The sequence below is a fragment of the Lynx rufus genome, unplaced genomic scaffold (assembly GCF_022079265.1).
Source record: "Lynx rufus isolate CCGP_SWC_20201006 ecotype Redwood Valley unplaced genomic scaffold, mLynRuf1.p SCAF_4, whole genome shotgun sequence".
NCBI classification, from domain to species: domain Eukaryota; kingdom Metazoa; phylum Chordata; class Mammalia; order Carnivora; family Felidae; genus Lynx; species Lynx rufus.
In genome coordinates, this window is record NW_025814856.1 from 23,663,540 (window position 1) to 23,690,933 (window position 27,394).

Here is a 27,394-nt window from a genome sequence, read left to right on the forward strand (position 1 = left end):
CTGTTGAGTTTCTCAAATTCCACATACAAGTGAAATCATATGATATCTGTCTTTCTCTGACTTATTTCTCTTAGCATGATACACTCTAGTTCCAAACACGTTGTTGCAAATGACAAAATTGCATTCTTTTCATTGCCAACTAGTATTCCATTGTGTGTGTGTGTGTGTGTGTGTGTGTGTGTGCACAACACACACACACACCCATACACACACCACAACTTCTTTATCCATTCATCAGTCAATGGACATTAGAGGTCTTTCCACACTTTGGCTATTGTTGATAGAGCTGTTATCATTGGGGTGCATGTGCCCCTTCGAATCAGCATTTTTGTATCGTTTAGATAAACTCTTAATAGTGCAATTGCTGGGTCATAGGGTAGTTCTATTTTTTTATTTTTTGAGGAACCTCCATACTGTTTTCCAGAGTGGTTGCACCAGTTTGCATTCCCGCCAACAGTGCAAAAGTGTTCCCCTATTTCCACATCCTTGACAACATCTTTTGTTTCTTGAGTTGTTGATTTTAGCCATTTTGACAGGTGTAAGGTGGTATCTCATTGTGGTTTTGATTTCTATTTCCCATTTGAAAATGAATGGTGTTGAGCATCTTTTCATGTGTCTGTCAGCCATCTGCATGTCTTCTTTGGAAAAGCATCTATTGATGTCTTCTGCCCACTTATTCACTGGATTATTTGTTTTGGGGGTGTTGAGTTGGTAGTTATTTATAGATTTTTGGATACTAACCCTTTATCTGACATGTCACTTGCAAATATCTTCTCCCATTCCATCGGGTGCCTTTTAGTTTTGTTGATTGTTTCCGTTGCTGTGCAGAAGCTTTTTTTCTTGAGGAGGTCCCAATAGTTCATTTTTGCTTTTATTTACCTTGCTTCCAGAGACATGTTAAGTAAGAAGTTGCTGCGGCCAAGGTCAAAGAGGTTACTGCCTATTTTCTCCTGCAGGATTTTGATGACTTCCTGTCTCACATTTAGGTATTTCATCCATTTTGAGTTTATTGTTGTGTATGGTATACGAAAGTGTCTAGGCTCATTCCTCTGCATGTCGCTGTACCAGTTTTCCCAGTGCCATTTGCTTAAGAGACTATCTTGTTTCCATTGGATACTCTTTCCTGCTTTGTCAAAGATTAGTTGGCCATATGTTTGTGGGTCCATTTCTGGGTTCTCTATTCTATTCCATTGATCTGTGTGTCTGCTTTTGTGCCAGCACCATACCATCTTGATAATTACAGTTTTGTAATACAGCTTAAAGTCTGGAATTGTGATGCCTTCAGCTGTGGTTTTCTTTTTCAACATTACTTTGGCTATTTGGGGTCTTTTGAGGTTCAATACAAATTTTAGGCTTGTTTGTTCTAGCTATGTGAAGAATGTTGGTGTTACTTTGATAGAGATTGCATTGAATGTATAGATTGCTTTGGGTAGTATGGACATTTTAACATTATTTGTTCTTTCAATCCATGAGCATGGAATGCTTTTCCATTTGTTTGTGTCTTCTTCAATTTCTTTCATAAGCTTTCTATAGTTTTCAGTGTACAGATCATTTACCTCTTTGGTTAGGTTTATTCCTAGGTATTTTATGGTTTTTGGTGCAATTTTAAATGGAATCAATTCCTTGGTATCACTTTCTGCTGATTCATTATTGTGTATAGAAATGCAACGGATTTCTGTACATTGACTTTATTTCCTGCGACTTTGCTGAATTCATGGATCAACTCTAGCAGTTTTTTGGTGAAGTCTTTCAGGTTTCCCATGTAGAGTATCATGTCATCTGTGAAGAGTTAAAGTTTGACTTCTTTCTTGCCAATTTGAATGCCTTTTATTTCATTTTGTTGTCTGACTGCTAAGGCTAGGACGTCCAGTACTATGTTGAACGATGGTAGTGAGACTGGACATCCCTGTCATGTTCCTGATCTTAGGGAGAAAGCTCTAAATTTTTCCCCATCAAGGATGATATTAGCTGTGGGCCTTTCATATATGGCCTTTATGAAGTTGAGGAATATTTCTTCTATGCCTACTTTCTTGAAGATTTTTATCAAGAAAGGAAATTGAATCAGTTATCAAAAATCTCCCAACAAATAAGAGTCTTGGGCCAGATGGCTTGCCAGGGGAATTCTACCAGCCATTTAAAGCAGAGTTAATATCTATTCTTCTCAAACTGTTCCCAAAAAATAAGAAATGGAACAGAAACTTCCAAACTCATTCCATGAAGCCAGCATTACCTTGATTCCAAAACCAGACAAAGACCCCACTAAAAAGGAAAATTACGGGCCATTATCCCCGATGAACCTGGATGCAAAAATTCTCAACAAGATACTACTAAATCGAATTCAACAGTACATTAGAAGAATTATTCACCATGATCACCAGGACTCATTCCTGGGCAGCAGGGCTGGTTCAATATTCATAAATCAATCAATGTGATATGCCACATTAATAAAAGAAAGGATAAGAGCCATATGATCCTTTCAATAGATGTAGAAAAAGCATTTGACAAAATACAGCATCCTTTCTGGATAGTGATCCTTAAAAAATACTGGTGCAACAGCTACTTTTAAGGATCCTGATATTATCTTTTATATGCTTATAAGTACATAGTACAAGACAAGGCCTGATACATAAGACAATGTAAAACAGTATGTGGTGCAGAGGGAAGTTAGTTTGAACACTTAGCCTGTGATTTAAGGTCCCCCAGGGAAGCAACTGTTCTACCCCAATGACAATAATTTATGCACTTAATGCTTTCAAGGAAAAAAAGAAGTATCATTATTGTTTTGCAATTAGTTAAAAACACTTTAAAATGAAGTATATTATTACAACAGTGGGGGTGGAAACAGAACAAATCAGTCTACTAATTGCCTACATTTGTTTCTTCTTGATTCCAGTTATAGTCCTATTTCACTCTGTCTGTGACACTGGTGAGTGGATAATTATGGAATCTACAAAAGAAGACACTGGCCTCAGTGCACAGGAAGTCTCTTAAGGGCTTTTAAAAATTTCGGCAACTGAGCCCTTACTGCCTTATGCCTACACTTACTGCAAAAGCATCACAAATGGTCACCTAGCTACCAGGCCCTCTCCATCCCATCATTTCCACCATATGGGATGTTGGAGTGACATTTTTTTAAAGTCCCAAACTGACTATGTCACTTCACTATTTGGAAGCCTTCCCAGGAATCACTCCTGCCGGATCATATGGCGTTTATTCCCACTCGGCACCCTTCATGTGGTTTTACTGCATGTCCATTCCTCCCAGCCCAGCTTTCCAAAGAAGGCACTCAACTCCTGTGAGTCTTTTAACCCATGGCTGGGCAAACTGTCTGGCATGCTGGAGGCACGAATAAGCAGTCAAATTAGGGATCATCTTAGCTTCAAAGGAAGGGAAATAAAATTAAGTATACGTGTTAACATCCAGAAGGTGTCAGAGTCATTTGGTAAGTAGGTTGATTCACTCTAACCACTTTTACTATTGACTGGGCATTGATGACAAAAAAAATCAGCAAGCACTATAATGTTTTTAAGTGTTATTGATGATTCAATACTACGAAATATTTCTCCGTCAATCACAAAACTAATTTAACTGTCAGCCACGCAGGACCAGATGTCAAAAACATGTGTTAAAAGGCCCTAATATGCCATGATCTACTTGATTAACAACTAACTTGCAGAAATTCCAACAATGTGTTCTTGTTTTAGTCTTATTTGCATTGGCAAGTGTTCCTTGTGCACTCATCTGGCTCTGCACGAATCTAATCTATTTGTGCTTTATCACTGAGCGGGAACTGAATTGCAGTGGCCTCCGGCTCTGTTATCTGCCTTTCTCAACTGCTTATCTGCTATACGGCTACAGCAAACTTGGCGAGACCAGCTTTATAAATACTGTGGGTTCCGTCTCTTGAGCTTCTGTGTGTCAATCCTAGAACTATGTCATACTCAATCTTAACTTGCTAAATGGCATTATTTTTTTGCACTGTGAATATGTATATAAGTTCCTGGAAGCTAAAAGGAATAACACACTTCCCAGAATGTCACAACCCAAGTGGAATGGTGAATAGTGCCTAATAGGTTCTATTTATCAGCCAAATGACAGCAAATAATTAGATGCTCTATGAGTCCAAAAGTTTTAATTAATCATTTTATTTTTTGTACCATCTTGTTCCAGGGGGTCTGTTCAATTAAATGTGGATAAAACTGAATGAACCTTGTGAGGGAAGGGCCAATAAAGGTGATTGTGATGTTGTCAAAAGCACAATTATCAGGTTTGAATTTCAGTCCCATTCCATCACCCATGAGCTAAGTGGCCCTGGGATAGTCCAGGGGAGACAACAAAGTCCCAACCAAGGGCCAACTTAGATTAGAAGTGGTTTCCTAGAGTACTGGGTTCAGAAGTTAGCATAGGCCATGCCATGGTCTGTCCATGACATAGCCCCAGGACCCAGAAATGGGGAATGGTGCTGCACCTGTCCAAAATTTTCATCTCTGGGCAAGTCATTTCATCTCATTGAGCCAATTTCCCATCTTTAAAATGGAAGAGGATGGGTTTGGTATTTCTTAAGGTGTGGTCACCTGACCACTTTCATCAGAATCACTGGGCATGCTTGTAAAAATCATAGGTTCCTTGGCCCCAGAGCAAAGCAACTGAATCAGAATCACTAGGAAATGGGACCCAGGAAACTGTTATTTGAAGAAGCTCCCAATTGGATGTCATAGATAAGTGATGAATCACTGGGTTCTACTCTTGAAGCCAAGACTGCATGGTATGTTAACTAACTTGAGAATTAAAAAAGAAGAAGAAGAAGAAGAAGAAGAAGAAGAAGAAGAAGAAGAACCCTAGATGATAAGAATATTTGGATACAAAACAAAAGTTCAATACCCACTGGGATAAATACTTAAAAGGAATCTACTATTCTTCGACCCATGACAGAGAACCTTGACAGTTCCTATCCAATGTTTTTATCTGTGCTTATCAAATACACTAATATCCTGATTTTAGCACCTTTTAAAAATTCCCTCCATATAAATTGATCTGTGTTTGCTTGTATTCTTCAATACTGTGAAAATCTACAAGTCAGATGCAAATAAGGTTTGAAAACTAAGACCTCACAGGCCAAAGCTGGCCCACATCATATTTGACTTGAGCATCATAATACTTTAATGTATTATGTGAACTTGAATGATCTGAGGCAGGTCAAAGACTCCGCAGCTTGCCACAGTTGCCAGCAATTCTTACTGTCTCACACCAAACCCTCTTCCCTCATTTTTGTTCCCTATCTCGCCCTTCAAGGTATCTAACTACTCAACTCCTCATGTATTGCCCAAATCAGATTTCATGTACTTCAGATTCTGGATCAGCAGACTGATTAATTATTATCAAGGTAGTTCCACAGACAATGGAACTTAGAGGTCAGCAAATTTTGAAAATAAGGCACTAAGAGAAGAGGCTTGCCCCACGGGAGGCAATAACTCTCAAGTGGTGGCATGGGTTTGAGGGGGGTCAGACTCCCACAGACCTCAGCCTTCCTTGCAGTCATCCCCTTCTTCTCAAAGGAGGTGCTTAGATAAAAAGAGTAGTTTCAGATTTGGAAATTGTTTGGGGATTTAAACTAGAATAAATCTAATCTTAATAGGGCCGGTGGAAAAAATGATAAAATCCTGCCAAGAATCCACGATATGAAAAAATTATATGGTATATGTTTATGTAAAGTTACAGAAAGAAATTGAGAGGTAGTAATGGACTGACATCATATTACTCAAAACTGCAAACAGAATACATAATCATTAATAGTTTTTAGACCAATTCAGTCATTCAAATGTTTTACAAACAAAATTACTACAGAGTTTTGGTAATAAATTCTTGAAAATGTTAAAAAGAATATTTTCCCTGAAGAATCATCTTATTTATTCTTGTAAGTTTTCAAATTAAATCTTTATAATTTAATATTATAAATGTGACAATGTTATAATTTCTTTCTAGCCATAAAAAGAATTAGATCATCTTTTTAGCTTCTCTATTTTTTTATATACTGCAAAGGCTCTCAGACTAGAGTGTACATCACAATGATTCAAGGATCTTCCTAAAATAAAGAATCCCAAGCCCTTTCAAGGTTCTGATTTAGTAAGTATAGATGGAACCTAATAATTTAGATTTTCAACAGGCAACTCCTGGTGATTCTGAAGCAGAAGTCAAAGAAGGCTTCTTTAAAATACATGGCTTAAAAAACCTGTGGCCATTTAAACTAATGCCTCCCATTACACAAATTTGAGGTACTGAGAAAGGCAGTTACCTGCCAAGGTCATCCAGTAAGTTAGTGGCAGGGCTGAGACTGGCTCCTAGGTCTCCTTCCACTTGACCTTATTACATCAGTTTATAGACTATGATAATGCGGAATATAGAAGACAGGCAGTCTAGCTCTCAAAGTCCACATCCCTGACTACTGTGCAATACAGCTTCTCAGGAAGCTGAACTCCCATAAGGAGATGAATTAAATCTCCAGGAAGTAAAGAACATTCTAGGCTAGGTAATTGGGTATGAAAAGGGTCTGAGGCAGGAGGGAACATAGTGGACTTGAACATTTAGAAGGCCAGCATAGCTAGAATACAAAGAATGAGGAAAGACAGATGGGGATGAGGCTGGAAAAGAAGGAAGGAAAGAAGGGAAGAAGGAAGGGAGGGAGGATACAAGGGAGAAAAGGAAAGAGGAAAGAAGGATGGGAAGGAGAGAAGAGTAAGACAGGCAGAGAGGTAGATGACCAGGTATGAGCCAGATCAGAGGAAGCGATGGACTATATAGGCCAGGTTAAGGATTTCAGTTTTGACCATCCTAAGAAAAGTAACAAGCTAGTGAAGGTTTTCAAGCAGGGCCAAATGTGATGTAATCAGGTTTGCATTTCAAGGATCTCCTGGCTTATTTAATGTGCCAAGTCTATTGAGGAGGGCTAACATGGCAGTGGGAGGTCCAGCTGGGACTGGGGGTAGTGAGAGCACATAGAGAAAGGCAGGCACATTTAAATACATTTAGATCACTTCCTCCCAACCACCCCCATTATTCAGCCCAAGCTCACCTTTTCTGACAAAGCCTCTTCTAGTGTTGCTAGCGCAGTATCCGTGTTACTAGAATCTGTCTGCAAGGACTTTACTCTGTCTTTCAGATTGGTTAGTTGCTTGTCTTTATCCCTAAGCTGTTCTTGCAAGTTTTCAATCTGAAAATAAAAATTAACCATATTTAATGCATATTTTATTACATATCCAAGGACAACATTCCTGAAGTGGACCTGTTTTAAAAAATAGACCAAGGTTATGGACACTGTCATCATTACAAGGTTACACTGACTTAGAATCAAGGCCATCTTGATGAGTCCTTCATCCTTCCATAATTCAACTTTGTATTCAAATGGCAATACAGATAAGCAGACTACCTCTTTGTATACAGATGCAAGCCCTTCAGATATGTAAGCACTATTATTCCTATCCCTCCCACCAGACCTTTAAGTCTGAAGTCCATAACCTAATCTTCGTACAGTGTATCAGGGAATACATATGCAGGATTTTTTCATTCAATGAAAAGACTAGTATTGGGTGTCCATTCTGCATTAAGCACCAGAATAATATAAGGCAGGACCTATGTTGTCGTCATTCACTCACTCCTGTATTCAGTATTAAACTTTGTGATATGCTAAATGTTGTCAAGTGGCTGTTTCAAAGTAACCACATGAAAAGCCAACTAGGTTATCATCAGTAGACCGTTAATGGGAAGAACTTGTGATATAAATCAAATGTAACAAGTACTACACACTCTATTTGGCAACTAAATCATGTGCTGGCAACCAACCAGCCACTTTTATCCACTATCTGCAGCCTGAAATAAACACGCTAAATGGCTGATTATAACGCCTGCCCATGAGCAGCAGCAAGGACCTTTCCTGGGCATTGCGTACATTATCATTCATGTTTTTATTCTCTGCTTTCAAACCATGTATTTCTTATCTAAGGATTAAAAAAAAAACATTGTACAAACAATTTATTCATATTAAGGGTTTTAAAGTGACAAGTAAAAAAAGCAGTACAACTCTAAGATAAGTCCATTCAAAATATTTGTACTCTGCACCCAGGCTTTCGCACGAAATCATTCCAAATGCATGTTTAACAGTGTGTGACTTAAACAAATTTTTGGATTATTTGATTCATTCAGCATAAATCTGGAATAAGATACAAATAATGACAGAAGTTGGAGCAACAAGGAGGAGGAGAAGAGGGTGACAGTGGGAGTGGCCGTGGTAGTAGCATCAAAATATCTCTGAATGCAAAAACATTGACCTTGCTGACGCTCAACTGGCAGGACACAGGACTTGTCTAATTTTTCCAATGGCTACAATCTATTTCAATGAACAGAAATGGACTTTTACCCCTCCCTCCCTCTCTCCCTTCCTTCCTTCCTTCATCTTCCCTCTCTCCCTACTTCTTTCCTTTTTTTTCCCCACCAATATATCTTTTCAATAAGACATGTTTTCTGCCTTGAGACAGACATCCTGGAAACTCAAGTTATAGGTCAAATAATTAGTCTCTCTTTCATCAAAATGCAATGTATTCCTGCCCACTGTGAGAATTCACTGTCCTTCCATGGAAAACACAGGAACTCAAAGGCATAATCATCTGCAGTCAAAACAAAGGTTTCCTCCATTCCAGACAAGTGTTCATGTGGTTACACAATTCCATAAATAAATATATGGGTGAACAAGAATATGGATAGTTACATGTCAGGATGATACTCGTTATGTAAAAGAAGCTAACAGCTGAGAAGACTGGCTCTGTGAGGAGACTGTGTGTTATTATTTTGAGTATACCCATACCCACAGATACATCTGTGTACATGAAAATGTGTAAATCCATGGTGGTCCTGAACAAACTAATTAGGCACCCCCTGTCACTCTGGGAGACAGTGCCCTGGACAGGACAGAGGACACCTTCCCTCAGGGCATCAGCCCTGGGGCAGTGGTAGGCACTGATTTCAAGGGACTTTGGGCACTGGAAATTGAGGCTGTAAGCCTGTGAGAGACTCCCTGGGGTCTCCCCAAATCACTGAGAGGACTGAAGAGGATTAGGGCTGGGGTCCTACCAGTATGCAGGTAATATAATAGCACTTGGTATTTTATGGTTTTTTGATAATAGCCATCCTAATGGGTAAAAGACGGTGTCTCATTGTAGTTTTGATTTTCATTTCCCTAATGACTAATAATGTTGAGTGATCTTTCCATGTACTTACTGGCCATCTGTATATCTTCTTGGGAGAAATGCCTATTCAAACGCTTTTGCCCATTTTTGAATCACGTTTGATTTTTGTTGTTGAGTTTTAGGTATTCTCTGTATATTCTGCATATAAATCCCTTAATACATATAATTTATAAATGTTCTCTCCAATTCTGTGGGTTTCCTTTTCACTCTGCTGATAATTCTTTTGATGCATAAATCTCCCCCTTAGTACTACTTTCTCTACATTCCATATGTTTTGGTACATTGCACTTTTGATTTCATTAGTCTTTAAGAATTTTTTCACTTCTTTTGTGATTTGTTTTGATTCATTCATTGCTTTTTTTTAATATGAAATTTATTGTCAAATTGGTTTCCATACAACACCCAGTGCTCATCCCAACAGCTGCCCTCCTCAATGCCCATCACCCACCCCCTCTCCCTCTCACCCCCCATCAACCCTCAGTTTATTCTCAGTTTTTAAGAGTCTCTTATGGTTTGGCTCTCTCCCTAACTTTTTTTTTTCCCTTCAATTCATTCATTGTTAACGAGTGTATTGTTTGGGGCACCTGGGTGGCTTAGTTGGTTGAGCGTCCAACTCTTGATTTTGGCTCAGGTCATGATCCCAGGGTCGTGGAATCAAGCCCTGTGTCGGCCTCCACACTGAGCGTGAAGGCTGCTTAAGCTTTTCTCTCTCTCTCTCTCTCTCTCTCTCTCTCCCTCTGCCCCTCTCCCTTGCTCACATTGTCTAAATAAATAAATAAATAAATAAATAAATAAATAAATAAATGTTGTTTAATTTCTATAACTTAGCAAATTTTCCAGTTTTTCTGTTACTGATTTCTAACTTCATCCTCTTGTGGTTGGAGAAAATAGTCTGTATGACATGTATCTTTTGAAAATATATTGAGACTTAATCTGGGGATGAATATGGGGAATGCCCCATGTGCACTTGAGAAAATTACACATGCTGTCATTGTCTGTTAGATCTTGTTGATTTATTGTGTTAAGTCCTCTATTTCCCTACGTATCTTCTCTCTGGTTGTTTTATTATTAAGAGTGGGGTAATGGTGTCCCCAACGATTATTGCAAAACTGTCTTTTTCCTCCTTCAGGTCTGTCACCTTTTGCTTCACATATTTTGATGGCCTGTCATTAGGTTCATACATGCCTATATATGTCATATCTTCTGATAGTATTGAAACTTTAATTAATTTATAATGCCTTTGTCTCTTATAAACTTTTCTCTTTCCATTACTACTTGCAAAGGACATATTTCTCCTTGCTTTCACTTTCAATCTATTTGTGTCTTTGGATCTAAAGTGAGTCTTTCATAGATAGCATATAGTTGTATCATGTTGAGGGTGGGCTGTTTTTATGATTGTTTGATCTTAATCCATTCTGCCAATCTCTGTCTCTCAATTAGAGACTTTAATCCATTTAAAGTAATTATTGAAAAGGAGGAATTTATATCTGTCATTTTGTTATTTGTTTCTTGCATACCTGATAATGTTTTTTGTTCATTTCCTGCATTGCTGTCTTCTTTTGTACTTAGTTGACTTTTTTGTACTGAAATTATTGAATTGTATTATCGTTTTGTGTGTGTGCGTGTGTGTGTGTTCTACACCTATTTTCTTTGTGACTACCATGGGTATTACATGTAACATCCAAAATTTATAACACTTAACACTTTGAATTTATACTAGTTTAGTTTCAATAACATACAAAAACTCGACTCTTTTACAGCTCCATCTCCACCCCTTTTGGTTGCTGATGTCACAAAATTATATCTTTATACATGGTGTACTCACAAATATAAACTAATGATTCTTTTTAATGCATTAGTCTCTTACATTACATAGAAAATTAAACATAAAGTTACAAACCAAAGTTACAATGATACTAGCTTTTAGACTAATAGTTTCTTAAAATATATTAGTCTCAGGGGCACCTGGGTGGCTCAGTAGGTTGAGCGTCGGACTTTGGCTCAGGTCATGATCTCACAGTTCATGAGTGCAAGCCCCACATCAGGCTCGCAGCTATCAGCCCAGAGTTGGCTTCAAATCCTCGGTCCTCCTCTCTCTGCCCCTCCCCTATTTGCCCTCTCTCAGAAACAAATAAAACATTTAAAATAATAATAATAAAATAAATCGTTCTCTTAGATCATGTAGAAAACAGAAAGTGGAGTTACAAACCATTGTTACAATAATAGTAGCTTTTATATTTGCCCATGTATTTGCCTTTATTGAAATATTTATTTCTTACATGGCTTTGAGTTACCATCTAGTGTCCTTTCATTTCACCCTGCATGACTCCCTTGAGCACTTCTTGTAAGTCAGTTCCAGTGGTAACAAACTTCTAAGCTTTTGTTTATTTGGGAGTATCTTAATTTTTCCCTCACTCTTGAAGAACAGTTTTGCTGAATATATGATTCTTGGTTAACAGTTTTTTTTTCTTTTTATCATTTAATTATATCAACCCACTGTCTTCTGGCCTCCAAAGTTTCTGATCAGAAAACTGCTTATAAACTTATTTAGGATCCCTTGCAAGTGACAAGTCACTTCTCTCTTGATGCTTTCAAGTAAGTATGTCTTTGTCTCTGGATTTCAAAAGTTTGGTTATAATGTGTCTTGGTGTGGGTTCCTTTGCATTCATTTTTCTGAGAGTTTATTGAGCTTCCTGGATGTTCATATTCATGTCTTAAATCAAATTTGCAAAGTATCAGCCATTATTTCTTCAAAAATTTCCTTTGCCCCTTTATCTCTCTCCTTTCTGGGACTCCCCTAATGTGTGTGTTGGTCCACTTGATGATGTCCCAGAGGCCCCTCAGATTCTGCTTAATTTTCTCCAATATTTTTTTTGTTTCAAGTTCATTGGTTCTTCTGCCTACTCAAAGCTGCCTTTGAATCCTTCTAGCGAATTTTTCATTTCAGTTATTATACTTTTTCATCTCCAGAATTTCCTTTTGGTTTCCTCTGAGGTTTTCTATCTTTTCATTGATATTTCCATTTTGTTCATACATTGTTTTCTCTATTTCCCCCACATCTCCCATTAGTTCTTTTAGAGTGTTTTAAGATCTTTGTCTAGAGGCGCCTGGGTGGCTCAGTTGGTTAAGTGTCTGACTTTGGCTCAGGTCATGATCTCACGGCTTGTGAATTCAAGCCCCATGTCGGGCTCTGTGCTGATAGCTCAGAGCCTGGAGCCTGCTTCATGTTCTGTGTCTCCCTCTCTCTCTCTGCCCCTCCCCTGCTCATGCTGTCTCTGTCTCTCAAAAATAAATAAACATTAAAAAAATTTTTTAATCTTTGTCTAGTAGATCTGCCATCAAGTCTTCTCAGGATCAGTTTCTGTTCATTTTTTCCCCTTTGAATAGATCGTACTTTCCTGCTTTCTGCATGCCTTGTGATTTTTGCTGTTGTTGAAAACTAGATGTTTGAAACTCACAGTGTGGTACTCTGGAAATCAGCTTCTCTCCATATCCCAGGGTTTGCTGTTTTTGTTATTGTTGTCGTTTACTGTTTCTTATTTTGTGTTTGTTGCTGTCATCGTTGCTGTTGTTTTTGGCTATTTCTGTGCCAAAGATCAGTCTGAGATATAAATATAAGGTCTTGTTAGGTCTTTTCTGAGCCTGTGTCTTTTCCTGGGTATGTGTCCTCACTTTCTAATTTTCCTTATATATGAACTTGTTCATGAATGTCCTAGTCCTCAATGTATGGCTCTCAAAAGAGAAAATGGAGAGGGAAAAAGACTGCCAGCCTTTTAAGTCTCCTGAAAGTCACTTCAGCAGAAGGGGAGGGGCTTGCACCAATGTGGGGAGGTGTAACAACAATGGCTGCTGACTCTGACTGCACCTCTGATCAGAAGCAACAATCAATGATCAGAACACAGTTCCTTGATATTTGGAAGGCAGGTTTCTTTTTATTCACCCTGGCTCCTGCAAGCTGTGCGTAGGTTGCTCTAGGCACACATGTTTAGCTGCCTGCCACTTGGCTGAAGGGTGGGAAATGGTTAGCTTCTACTGTGTTAAGAGCTAACATTGACCCAAATTAACTGCATTTTACCATCTAAGCCTTCCCTGGAAGTTGTAAGCCTTTAATGGACTACAGACTTCCAAAATAGTTACATTAGACAGGTTCTGCCAGTTCAATTGTTGTCTAGATGGAGAGACAAATTCCTGGTGCCTTCTACTCCTCCATCTTCCCAAAATCCTTCTCCAGAAATACCCTTTACATAACACCAAAGAAAAGGCAACACTGGTTGCTAAAACAGGATCCACTACACAATGGATTTAAATACAAAGATTTAAATCAACCCATTGTATGGGTTTCTATTGCTACATAAAATATTACCACAAACTTTGCAGGTTAAAACAATACGAATGTATTGTCCCACGATCTATACACCAGAAGTCCAAATGTGGTGTAATTGGTTTCTCTGCCTAAGGTCTCAGAAAGTAGATATCAAAAGGTCGATCAGGATGAGTTCTCATCTGGAACTTGGGGTCTTCTTTCAAGACCATTCAGATTGTTGGCATTATTCAGTTCACTGCTAGCTATTAGATAGAAGTTGTTCTTAGCAACGAGAACCTGCCTCAGGTCTTCACTATATGCCCCTCTCCATCTTCAAAACTAGCAACAGAGCACTTTTGCACGTCAAATCCCCTCCTCCATGCTTTGAATTTTTCTGACTTTTCTGTCTCTGACCTCTAGACTCAAATTTATAATGCTCAAGTGATTAGTTCAAGCCCACCCAGATAATCTCCCTTTTGGTTAACTCAAGGTCAATTGAATAGCAATCTTAATTACATCTGCAAATTCCCTTTTGCATAAAATGTAATCTAAACATTGACATAACACCTGGGGAGCCCATGTCATGAGGGCCATCCTAGAATTCTGCCTACTATCCCTATATATTTCATTTGGAATAAAAACAGAGAAGCGTTTTAAAAGATTCCTTAAACAAAGAATTCTAAAAGAGAAATTTATCCAAATCTGAAGAATTAATTATAACGGGATGTGTGACATTTTAACATGGCATTTCTGATGCAGTCACTTTTATATGGCCTAAAATTAAAATAAAAATAAACTTTCAGCTTATAAAAAGGTTAGGTAGTGTATGCCCCAGACCTCTTCACTATAAACCAGGCACTGTCCTAAATACTTGCTTTTATTTTTTTAACATTTTATAATGAGATAATTGAGATTTCCATGCAGTTGTAAGAAATTATATTAAGAGATACCTTTTACACTTTTTACCCAGTTTCCTCTAATAGTAAAATCTAGCATAACTATAGTACAATATCACAAGCTGGAAATTGATGTTCATACAATCCACTGATCTTATTCAGGTATCACCATTTTTACATGCACTCATTGGTGTGTATGTGTGTCTGTATTTAGTCCTATGCAACTGTATCACATACGTAGATTCATGTGACCACCTCTAAGGTCAGGATACAGAACAATTCTATCCCCCAAAAGATCCCTTGTATTGTCCTTTTATAATTGCTCCCACCTATCTTCTGTCTCTGCCCCCCATCTCTAACCCCTGGCAACCATGAATTTGTCCTCCATTTCTATAACTTTGTCATTTCACAAATGTTACACAAACACAGGAACACAGTACATAACATAACCTTTGGCAGTGGTTTTTTTTTTTTTTCATTCAGTATGATTCTCTGGAAAGTCATCCAAGTTGTTATGTCTATCAATAATTTGTTCTCTTTTATTATTAAGTAGTGGCCCATGGTATGGATATACCAGCCTGTTTAACCATTTACCTGTTAAAGGACACTTGGGTTGTTTCTGGTTTGGGGCTATTATAAATAGGAGACTATGAATATTCACATATAAGTTTTTTCTATGAACATAAGTTTTCATTTCTCTGATATAAATGCCACCAGAGTGAAATTTCTGGGTCATGGGACTTGTGATTTTTAACTGTATAAGAAACTGCCAAACTGTTTTCCAAAGTGGCTGTACCATTTTACATTCCCACAAGCAATGTAGGAAACATCTAATTTTTCTACATTCCCACCAACACTTTTGCTGTTGTCATGACTTATTATTTTAGTAATTCCAACAGATGTATAGTGACATCTCATTGTAGTTTTTTTTTTAACATTTATTTATTTTTGAGACAGAGAGAAACAGATCATGAACAAGGGAGGGTCAGAGAGAGAGGGAGACACAGAATCTGAAACAGGCTCCAGGCTCTGAGCTGTCAGCACAGAGACCGAGGCAGGGCTCAAACTCACAGACCTCGAGATCATGACCTGAGCCGAAGTTGGACGCCTAACAGACTGAGCCGCCCAGGCGCCTCTCTCATTGTAGTTTTATTTTGCAGTTCCCCTTGTGGTTAATGACATTGAACACCTTTTCATGTGCATATTTGCCATCTGTACATCCTCTTCAGTAAATATCTGGTCATGTCTTTTGGCTGTTTTCTAATTGGCTTGATTTTGGTTTTGATTTACTGGTGACTTTTCAAAGTTCTTTGGAGAGTATTCCAGATACCTATCCCTTATAAGATATATGGCTTACAATTATTTTCTCCCAGTCTGTCGCTTATCTTTTCATCCTCTTAACAGGTGTTTCACAGAGCAGAAGGTCCAATTTATAGATCATACTTTTAATGTCAATTCTATGAACTCATTACTTAGCCCTACATTCTGATGATTTTATCCTATAGTTTTTCTAACAAATTTATAGTTTCATGTTTTACATTTTACTTTGAGTTAATTTTTGTATAAGGTGTGAGTTTTAAGTCAATGTTCATTTTTGTTGCCTACAGATGTCCAGTTAATACAACACCATTTGTTCAAAAGCTATTTTTCCTCCATTGAAATGTCTTTGCACCACTGTAAAATATTAATTAGGCATATTTGTGTGGATATATAGCTGGATGCTCTATTCTGTTCCATTGATCTGTCACTCCAATAATAGGAGATTGTCTTGATTACAGTAGCTGTAGAGGGTTAATATCACCTTTTTTTAAAAGAATGTTTTAGCTAATCTAGGGCTTGTGCCTTTCCGTAAAAAAAATTATAATAAGCCTGTATATGTCAATAAAAACCCTTGGGATTTTGAAAGGAATTTCATTAAACCTATAGCTCAATTTGGGGAAAATTGACACTTTTAATATGCTGAGTTTTTCACACTATGAATACAATACATATCTCAATTTGCTTAGGTCCTCTTTGATTTTTTCATCAACATTTTGTATATTTCAGCATACAGATCCTGTACTTGTTTTGGTAAATTTATTTATAAGTATTTCATTTTCTTTGGAGTTATTACAACTTAAATTCTATTTTTAATTTTACTTTCCACATATTCATTTTAGTATATAGAAATGTAATTAATTTTTGTCTGTTGATCTTGTATCCTGAGATTTTACTGAACTCACTTATTAGTTCTAGGAGCTTTTTTTTTTTTTTCTTTTTAAAGATACTTTGGGATTTTCTATGTAGACAATCATGTCATTTGGAAAAAAGGGATGGTTTTATTTTTTAATTTTTTCTCTTATCACAGTGGTGAGCACTTCAGGGTACTGTGTTATATAGCAGTAGTAAGAGTAAACATCCTTGCTTTTTACCTGAATTTAGGGGAAATATATTTAATCTTAGTAGTGAAAGATAGATGTTAGCTGTAGGTTTTTTTGTATATGTTCTTTACCTAGCTGAGATGGTTGCCCTCTATTCCTAACTTGCTTAGAGTTTTTAATCATAAATGAGTGCTGTATTTTTAAAAATGCTTTTTCTATGTTAAGTAATATGATCACGTTTTTTTTTTCTTCTTTGTTCATATGGTAGGTAACAACGATTTTTTTTCAATGATTGATTTTTAAATGTTTAACCAGCCTTGCATACCTGAAATAAATCTCACTTAGTCATGATATATTATTCTTTTTATACATTTTTGTATTTGATTTTCTAATATTTTGTTGAGGGTCTTTTATTTAAGTTCATGAGAGACAGTAGTCTGTGACTTTGGTTTAGGGAGTTGGGTTTTGTTTTTTTTTTTTTATTGTATTTTTCTGTTTTGGGTACCAAGGTAAGATTAGTCTCATAAAATTTGTTGAAAACTGTTCTCTCTTCCCTTTTCAGAAATAAATTGAGTATAATTGGTATTAATTCTTTATTTGGTAAAAATCTCCAAGTGAAGCTATCTGGGCCTGGAAATTTCTCTTATAGGAACTTTTAAATTAAAAATTCAATTTATCTCATGGTTATAAGATTATTCAGGTTATTTATTTCATTTTTTTTAAGTTTTGATAGTTTGTGGTTTTTGAGGAATGGGACCTTTTCCGCTAAGATGTCAAATTTAGGAGTAGAAAGTTGTCTATAATATTCCTCTATCAACTTTTTAATGGCGACAGAATCTGTAATGATATCTCTTGCTTCATTTCTGATATTGGTAATTTTCATCTTCTTTTATCTTTGTCAGTGTTACTGGAGGTTTACCAATTTTACTGATTTTTTTCAAATAAGCAGCTTTTATTGATTTTCTCTGTTATTTCCATGTTTTACATTTTATTGATTTTTGCTCTACTATTATTCCTTCCTTATACTTGGCTTTGGTTTATTTTGTTCTTATTTTTCTGGTTTGTTGAGGTAGAAATTTTGATTATTCATTTGTAACATTTCCTCTTTTCTAGTGTAACCATTTAATACTATAAATTTCCCTTTTAGCACTGCTTTAGCTACATCCCACAAATTTTGGTACGTTGTATTTTCATTTTCATTCAGCTATATGTATATTTGTACCTTATGACTTCATCTTTGAGGCGTGAATTATTATTTACTTAGCATCTTTGTTTTTTTAAGATTTTTATTTTTTTAAGTAATCTCTAAACCCAATGTAGGGCTCGAACTCACAACCCTTAGATCAGGAGTCTCCTGCTCTATGGGCTGAGTAAGCCAGGCACCCCTACTTAGCATCTATGAACCACTGATTACTTGTAGATTCTCATATCCCTCTATTATTGATTTCTAGTTTGACTCTATTATGGTCATACAACACATTATATGAATCCAATTCTTTTAAATATGTTCAGGTTTGTTTTACAACTCTGAATATGATCTATCTTAATGAATGCTACATGCACACTTGAAAAGAATGTATAGTTTGCAGTTGTTGGGTAGAGTGTTTTATAAATGTCATCTAGCTCTTGTTAGTTGATAGAGCTATTCAGTTCATTTAATTTGCTAATTTTCTGTACTTAATTCTATCTACTGCTGATAGTGAAGTGTGGGAGTCCCCAACTATAATTGTGAATTTGTCTATTTCCCTTTATAGTTCTATCAGTTTTTATTTCATATATTTGTTTGGTGCATACACATTGAGGATCACTATGTCTTCTTGGTGGGTTACTTCTTTTATTATATAATGTCTCCCATTGTTCCCAGTAATTTTCTTTGCTCTTACATCTACTTAATCTGATATTAACATAGTCATTTCTCTTTTTTTAAAAATTAATGTTAATATGATATACCTTTATCTCTTCTTTTCAACCTACAATGTCATTGTGTTTGAAGTGAATTTCTTATAGACAGCATATAATTGTGTCATGGGTTTTTTTTTAGTTTGTTTGGAGGGGTGTTTTGTTTGTTTGTTTGTTTGTTTGTTTTTGGCTCTACTTGGATAATCTCTTTTAACTGGTATATTCTGACCATTGACATAAAGTAACTATTGCTATGTTAAGGCTTAAGTCTGCTATTTTATTATTTGTTTTCTGTTCATTTCCCCCATTTTCTTTCCTCCATTTCTTTCTTGCCTTCCTGAGGGTTACTGGAAATATTTTTAGGATTCCATCTTCACTTATTTATACTATTTTTGAGTATACAGTTTTATATATTTTCTTAACAACTGCTGTATGTGGTACAATTTACATATGAAACATGTCATAACCTACTGATATAAATGTTTTGTCACTTCAAGTGAAGTACTAAAATTGCACTTATTTAAGGTTCTTTTATTTTCCTCACTTTTTAAATATAATTGTCTCATTATATCCTCTACATACAGTGAGCACAACAGATATCGCTATAATTTTTGCTTCAACTGTCAAATTTTTTTAAATTATAAGGATGAAGATAGTTTACTATGTTTATCCACATTTTTTCCATTTCACTCTACTTTCTTCTTTTCTGAAGTTCAAATCCTGCTGTTATCATTTCCTTTCTGTTTAGAGAGAGCTTCTTTTAGCTACTGTTCAAGGGTAGATAAGCTAGGGACAAATACTCTTGGTTTTCCTTTTTTCAAAATGCCTTTATTTCCCTCTTTATTCCTGAAGGATAGTTTCACCAGTTAGAGAATTTATGGCTGGCAGGGTTATTTTTGTTTTGTTTTGTTTTGTTTTTTCTGTATTTGAAAAACATGCCGATTTTGTCTGGACTCCATGGTTTCAGATAAGAAATCCACTATCATTCGAGTTGGTATCCATCCCTCTATAAATGCTGAGTACTTTCTCTCTGGGTGCTCTAAGATCTTTTTTCCTTTTCTTACTTTTTAGAGGCTTAATTGTGATGTGTCAGCATGGATTTCTTTGGGCTTATCCCATTTGGGGTTCACTCATCTTTTTAAATATGTAGATTTATATCTTTTGCCAAATTTGGGAAGTTTACAGCTATTACTTCTTCAAATATTTATTCAGTCCCCTATTCCTTCTCATCTCTTTCTGGGTCTCTGATGAAATCTTAGATCTTTTGTTATTAAATCACAGGTCTCTAGGGTCTGTTCATTTATTTTCCAGTCTAGTTTTCCTCTGTTGTTCAGATTAAGTTGTACTGATCTGTCCTCAAGTTCACAGACTCTATCTTTGGTCATTTCCACTCTACTAAGGAATCCTTCCAGTAAGGCTTTCTATTTTTGTAATTGCTTGTTCAATCTATTTTATAATTGCTTTATATTTTTTGTCATAAAATTCCAATACTTGATTCACCTTAGTGTTGTTATTAGTTGCCTTCTCTCATTCAAATTGTGACTTTTTTGGTTCTTGGTATGAGATGAGTAATAATCTATTTTATCCTGAACATTTGAGTATGTGTTAGAAGATTTGTTTTGTTTTGTTTTGCTTTCCTATTTATATTATATCTTAGCAAGCAGTCACCTTGTTTCAATCTTCATCCTTCCTTATTTTAATCTACTTTCTGTTGGCAGTTCAGGGTTGCAGGGCTCTCCACATCCCAGGCAAGGAGATATGAAGAGCAAGAAGAAACCCCAGGAAACTCATCCTGGTGTTCTTCAATTCGTGAGGCCCCTGGCCAGTCCTTCTTCTTTCCTACATTTCAGAGTCCTTTCATGATTGTCTGTTGCATTATTTCCAGACAATATAAATAAGACGTATTTAGAGAGAAGGAGAAGGGAAATGTGAGTTTATATTATCTTGTCCCAGAGCTGGAAGCCACCAAACACTGTTTAGAAATGGATTGTTGAATTTGCTCTTCAAAACCCCATCATGGATCAAAAATGAAAAAAAGCAAATAAACTTGTTAAGGTGACCCAGACAACTAATGATGAAGGGGCAGTTAACACTCAAACTGTCCAACTCAGGCCCCAGCTCTGTGTCAGCCTCCCCATGGCTACCCCAGGAGCCTTTAGATTAGTAACTCTCAGCCCCCTTCCTGCACTAGGACCCCTTGGGATCTATTCCCACCACAGGATGGAGGGAAGGGAGCCAGAATCTGGCTGGGCAGTTGAGTTGTTTCCAAACCTGACTCCTCTATTTGAGATTCACTCCCAAGTGGCCTGAAACTACATAGCAAGTAAATTTAAAAAAACTCGAGCCAAAATGCCAAACACAAAGTGAAGAAAGGGATTTGCATGATAACACTAACAGCTACATTTCTTATCATGGAGCTCACACACAGTAGGCCCTCAGTAAATAATTCTGAACTATAACCAAAATGTACCAATCCTTGAAATACTGGATGAAGCTTGGCTCAAATTACCTCCCACTGGAGTGTTCCTGAGAACAACCATATCATGACACCCTGTGGAATATTTGAGATACTGCACTCTGCAAGTTCTACCAAAGTCCAAATTCAAAGGGGCAGAGGGAAAGCAGGAAAGAAAACAGCTCCCCAAAGTGCATAATCAATATTTAAAGGTCTAGAATGCTTTTTTTTTTTTTTTTTTACCATCATCAGTCTGACCCCAAAGGATAAGCACTCTAAAAGACAAGTGCCTGCTTCCCATGCTTGGTGCTTATCTGAATTCCAGAGCATTTATATGATTTCCTTTCCTTTAAAACTAATTTTAAAATGTGATCCAAACCCTAACCAAGACAGCATGTTCCCAAATAGCATGGAATTTTGTGTCATTTTTCCTTTAGACATAAAATGAATAGGCAGCAAATTTAAAACATCCCAAATTGTTCTAAAACGGAACATCCTGAAAATGTCCAATGATAAAATGAAAAGCAAGATCCAAGGATTGTCTAGAAATTCTCATGATGTAAAAATATTAATAAGTGATTATTACAGACAAGATCTTCATGGTTTGCTAATCATGGCTAAATCTATTGAGAGGATGGCAGGGTGGCTAAGAGGTCTAGAGCCACCTAAACAGAAAAAACTCCTAATACTCTGCAAATTCATTTCTGCTGAATGTCATAATAGAAAGAAGATTTTACTTTTGTTTAAAAAAAAAAACCTGAAAACCTGTCAAATTTAGAATGCAAAACATTCCAACTTTTAAAATTGTGTACTCCCCAAAATAAAATAAAAAGCAAACTATAAACAATGTAATCATTATATGCAGAAATACATTTGCACACACATTGAACAGGAAATAATTAATTAAGACCTTTTTTTATGATACTAATTTATCTGAAAGTCATAGTCATATATATTTTTTTGATTCAAGTTGAAACTATGTGTATAATTTTCATATTCATGGACTTTTTAATTTATTCAAATAGTAACTGACATCAGAAAAATTGGTCCACCCCTTGGAATACACAAAACACTCATAGAAACTGGAATTAAAAATGAAATAATGGGACAGAGAGAAAAAAACATTTTATAAAATCTTTAAAGTCTCATGAAAACCATACATAGGTGATTCTGATTTTGAGAAAGATATAACAAATCTTCTGTAGATTTTCATTTATGCATTTTCTTTTAATACTTACAGATTCATTTTCCACTCTCTGTTCTGAAACTAAATTTTAGTTAGCAAGATACTACCTGCCTTTCATGCTTGTGTTGTTGCTACTTAATTCCTAGGCTGCTATTCAACTGCAACTGACTTTATATTTTAAGTGTATCATCTAATCTTTGGCTATTTAAATAATGAATATTTTAGTAATTAAAAATTGTCATTAAGATCACTAAAAAAAAAAAAAAATCATTAACCTCTTTGGGATAAAAGTCTTTTCCTGTCCACACACTGTCAATAAACAAAGTACTAATCTTGTCACTTTTTTGGCCACTGTCTCAGGAATGCTTCTTAAGTACTCAAAGGATTAAATTAAATCTCACCTGCAGACAGGCTTTTGAAATCAGCGGAAAACCTAGTTCTCAAAGGAAAATTACTTTCATCATCTTGAGTTAAAACTAATGATTGTGTCCTCTGGAATTTGCAAGAAAATATCAGCATCAAAGAAAACAATTTACTTCATAAGAGTTTGTTCTTCAAGACTCTGTCTAAAATAATTATTGAAGAGAGAATTCATTTTAGGAAATATTTTTTCAAGGTCATTCTAAAAGAGTCATAAAATTGTGTCACCTAAATTATCGCAAGTTGATGTCTTTTCACAATTATGACTGTCTTGCTGGGGTTTTAGGAAGTTTTTTTTTTTTTTAAGAATTATTTTATTTATAGTCCTTGTTTTGAGTTCCAAATTTGGCTTATGGTCTTTTGTTTTTTTAAGGGATTATATAATTTTATGAGCTAAATATTTGAAACCTGCATGCAGGGAATAAAAAGAAAAGATTTATTTAAGTTTAAAAATTAAATAATAGAAAAAACTGAATCTGAGATTAAAAATATGCATGCACTTGGGAAAAAATGACAGCACTCTCTACCTAGTAACTTGAGAAACTATTTTCCAACTTAAAGCATTCTAAGCTCTTTCATTTAATTTAAGAAATACTTAATAGGATAAAATACTCACATTGCAGAAAATTTCTTCCTAAGAAGAGGTAGCGTTTCAAAATGTTCCCCACCATGTTGTTATAAGAGTCACTGGTTGGGGGGGGGGGGCAGGATTAGGACACAGTTCCTTTTTGGACTGTTGCATCTACTTCCTAAATAAACAAATGCTGGCTCTTTCTCTCCAAATCAAATGCAAACCCAGAGGAAGGACAAGGAGATGAACCACTAGACTGAAAAATAGAAACATTATGTCAAAGCACCCTACATCATTATTTGCAGACAATTTATTTTGTTATTGCTTAGTATCCTTCATGCTAAATGTTCTGTCCCCTATAGCAAATGTTCCATTTCAAAAACATAGTAACATGTGCTGGAAAGAGAAACCACCAAAGCAATAGTTCTGGTGGCTAGAGAATATATTTATGGTAGATTAGAAAAATGAACATTAATCTGAAGCTCAGTATGTATGAATCACACTATCGATATAATTTGTAAAATACCCTAACAGTATATCACAATTATTTTTTAGTTGGAATAAAAGCTTTGTGAAACAGAGATTAAAGTGCTGTCTCTAAAATGGGTCTATGTTACATACAAGCACTAAAGGCAAGATTTGTAAATTCGCTTTTTATTCTCTTCTTAGAAACAGCACAAAGTATAAACAAATAACATTTCTTCAATTAGGTACATGAGCATGACCTGTTGGACGATCATTCTGTAACTGAGTGTTTTTTCCTTTGATTTTTACAATTGATTCTTTAAAAAATGTGCTTTATCTGTACATGGCAAGAGCTGCCCCACCCTAAACCTTCCAGAGATCAGTCTTAAATGGCCCCGGCAGAACCTCTTAGATAGGTCTTGCCTTCCCCCCTCCTATCCCCTCCACTTCAGGTGTATCTCTTTAGGGACATAATCTCACATGTCATTCTAACTATAGTCACAGTATCCTGTCTGAGCTTCACAAACATTATACAGTAATTCTGAGCATCTTTAACATTTATCTCAAATATGTGGGAGCTAATCCTGAAAGGATCTCTGGAAATGAAGAGTTTTCATGAAGCTAAGACAAAATCCCTTCTCAAGAATTTTTTTGTGACATAATGAGTTATGTTTTTCCCTGGACCAAAGGGATGGGTGGACAAAAAGCCCACCAGAATGTAATTCAGCAACCTGTGAGAGATACCAGCATCCTAATGATTTGCACAATAAATACAGTCAAGGGTCCAAAAGGGATCAACCATTCCTATCACTCATTATGTTGTAATGAATCTTTCTCATATCTGCAAAAAATGCACTCAATTGTTAAAATATAAAAATTATCCAAAATAGTGTGGCTTCCGACTTGGCCACATAAAAGAATCAGCTGAGTAGCTGAGAATGCAGATTCCTGGGCTCCAGGACCAGAGGTGCTGACTCATTAGGTGCAGAGAGAGGTTGGGTCCACATATTTAGGTCCACATATTTAACAAGGACTGCAGGTCACTTTGATCAAATAGTCCATGGACCAGAGTTTTAAGAAATACTGGCAATGAAACATTTTTACATCAAGCTGAGTAGAGAAATTAATTTCTCCCTCAATCATCATCTTCTTCGTCATCAAAAAAAATCTGGAAATATTTTCCCTTAGTTTCTCATAACTGAAGTTATTTTTCATAAGTCTGGGAATTTAAAAAGCACCCCCAGAACATGGATCAAGGTAGAGGCTGGGGCGGGAGGGAGGGACCACTTTCCCTGTACCTTCCTTCTCACGAATAGCTTATATATATGTCAGTGGTGTTTGCATTTGGCAGCATCATCTTCTATGAGAAAGCAAGGGCCTAGAAAGATCCAATCTCCCTATAAGTCTCTCTAAATGGGAAGTCACCAGTTACTTATGACAAAACTTATCCATTGCCTATCTTCACTTGGAACACATAAGAAGTTGAAGATAAGACAAAGAGGCTGAAGATATAAGAAGCACCCATAAAAATAACAGGACGTGGTAAATGCTAATGGACAGAGTACAGCATAAAAGAAACAGATTCTGTATATTCTCTTCCTCTCAAGTTGCTGGTAAAATAACTTCATGAGATCTTAAATGTGTCAGGAGAAAAGAAGCACAAAAAGATTATGCCTGTGATTTAAACCCTGGGGCTGGAGAGATGAGCTGAAATGGTTAAGCAAGGCTTTCATTTTTTTCTTTTCTAAGTTTAACTTTGTTCATTCCTTCCAGCAGTAACCATCTGCATTTGAGAGGTCTGATTCCAGCACATGGAGAATTTACAAAATAAAATAATGATGCAGGCCCCAGATTCACTCAGCTAATGGAAAGAAGTCCATCTTCTGCAAAGTGTCAAAAATTCAATGTCATCTGCTAGCCTGACACTAAAGAAAATGCAAACCTGCTTCTTTTCCCAATTAGATTCAGGGTTCCTTAAACCTTCCTGGGAGGCTAGTCTTGTTCTGAAATCATATATTTTGAAGAAGCAGTCTGTTTTTGTTTATGCACTTTTGTTTCCTATTAAGATCTAGAATGTGTTTTGTGCTTTTATTGTCCAAGGCAGCTTCCCCTTGTGTAATTTTGGAATCTCACAGATCGATGTTTCAAGATGGCCATCGACAACTTCTATCCTTTGTTAATGAACTCTTCTGGTCCCTTAATACCATTGGAAGCTTTCCTTAATCATAGAACACGTCTGGGGTAAGTGATTCACGTTCAGATGTATCCAAAGGTACCACACAGCAGATCACTGCAAAATCCCCAGGAAAAGTATATTAAGATGCAAGGAGCTGCTGCAAGGAAGCAAGGGATCTTTCCAGAGGAAAATGGATCAGAGTTCACGAGTCAGATACTTTACCAGTAATTAGTTAATGTGTAGCATGAACCAACTGTGAAACCAAATGCAGCACGTAAAACACATAGCATCGTTAAATAAGCCCTTAGAATAAAATCAAGAGGAAAACTGGGAAATATTTGAAGTGTTACACCCTGGGAAAGGTACATGGAATTGCTGGTAGGTCCATTCCAAGGTGGCTTACATACTTACAAGTGCTTTTTTAAGAAGAAGATAGCTGTAACTTCTAAAAACTAAAAGCAATTTGCCCTCATGCTTAAATTTCCACAGGCTCTCCCCTAAGGCTTACTCTTTTCCACGATTCAGTAATTGCTGGCAAGAGGGGCCACTTGCACCTCAAAATAAGGGGCAAGTGGCTAATTATTTCTGTACAGGCCCATCTGCAGACTCAATCAGTTGCAGATGTAGAATTGTACCCAAAAAAAAGCAGCAGCTTCTACACCATAGGGCCCTAGATGGAGCAGAACTCCGAGACAGGCAACACAGTAACCCAGTGATTCATAGGGTGCTTCTCTACTTAGTCCCCCAAATGGGCTGCCTTGGTGATCTTCTTTAGGACAAATGAACAAGAACAGTCAAAACAATAGGATTAAGTATATGTCGGTGACATTCTGATGAGCAAGTCAAACCAACTCTCGATACTTATCTTGATGTAAGTATGAAGGCTTAGATTGTTTCAGTGTTTTGCTAGCTCTGCCTCAGTCTTCTTTTCACTCCAGAAGGAAAGAACAAGAAGGAAACACTATCCAGAGGGAGGCCTCCCATGCCAGGTGCTATGTTTGTTGATTGAACCTTCATGATGACCCTATGATTTGGTAACAATGATCCCTATTTCACAGACAAGAAAAACTATCACATTTCTACTAGATGGAAAAGTAGGACTTGAACCTAGATGTGTCAGATTCTAAACACTGTCCTTTTTTTTTAACCATAGTCATATAGCCACTACTTCAATATTTATTGTTTTAATATTTAATGTAGATTGGACACAGCAGCTCAAGAATAGCTCTTCTGTAATCATTTATTCCTGACTGGTCTGACTACATACTATTAACACTTCCCTTTGCCCACCTCCCACAGGTACAGTCCCAGGAAAGATCTAACAGTTACAAGACAATGCACAGTAAATTGTTCACTAATAAGAAGATCAAGGCATCTTTTTTCCTGATATGTCTATGTATATACATATATATACATACACACATATA

At 36.4% G+C, this 27,394-nt stretch overlaps 1 protein-coding gene across 1 annotated transcript in view; it reads right to left on the minus strand.

Moving 5' to 3' along the window:
* The window catches only part of ERC2 (ELKS/RAB6-interacting/CAST family member 2), a 723,468-nt gene that overhangs the window by 315,845 nt on the left and 380,229 nt on the right, over nt 1-27,394 (minus strand). Inside the window, exon 7 of the mRNA XM_047097449.1 lies at nt 7,070-7,207. Within this exon, the coding sequence (XP_046953405.1) occupies nt 7,070-7,207 (138 nt within the window). The remainder of the gene's footprint in view (nt 1-7,069; nt 7,208-27,394) is intronic.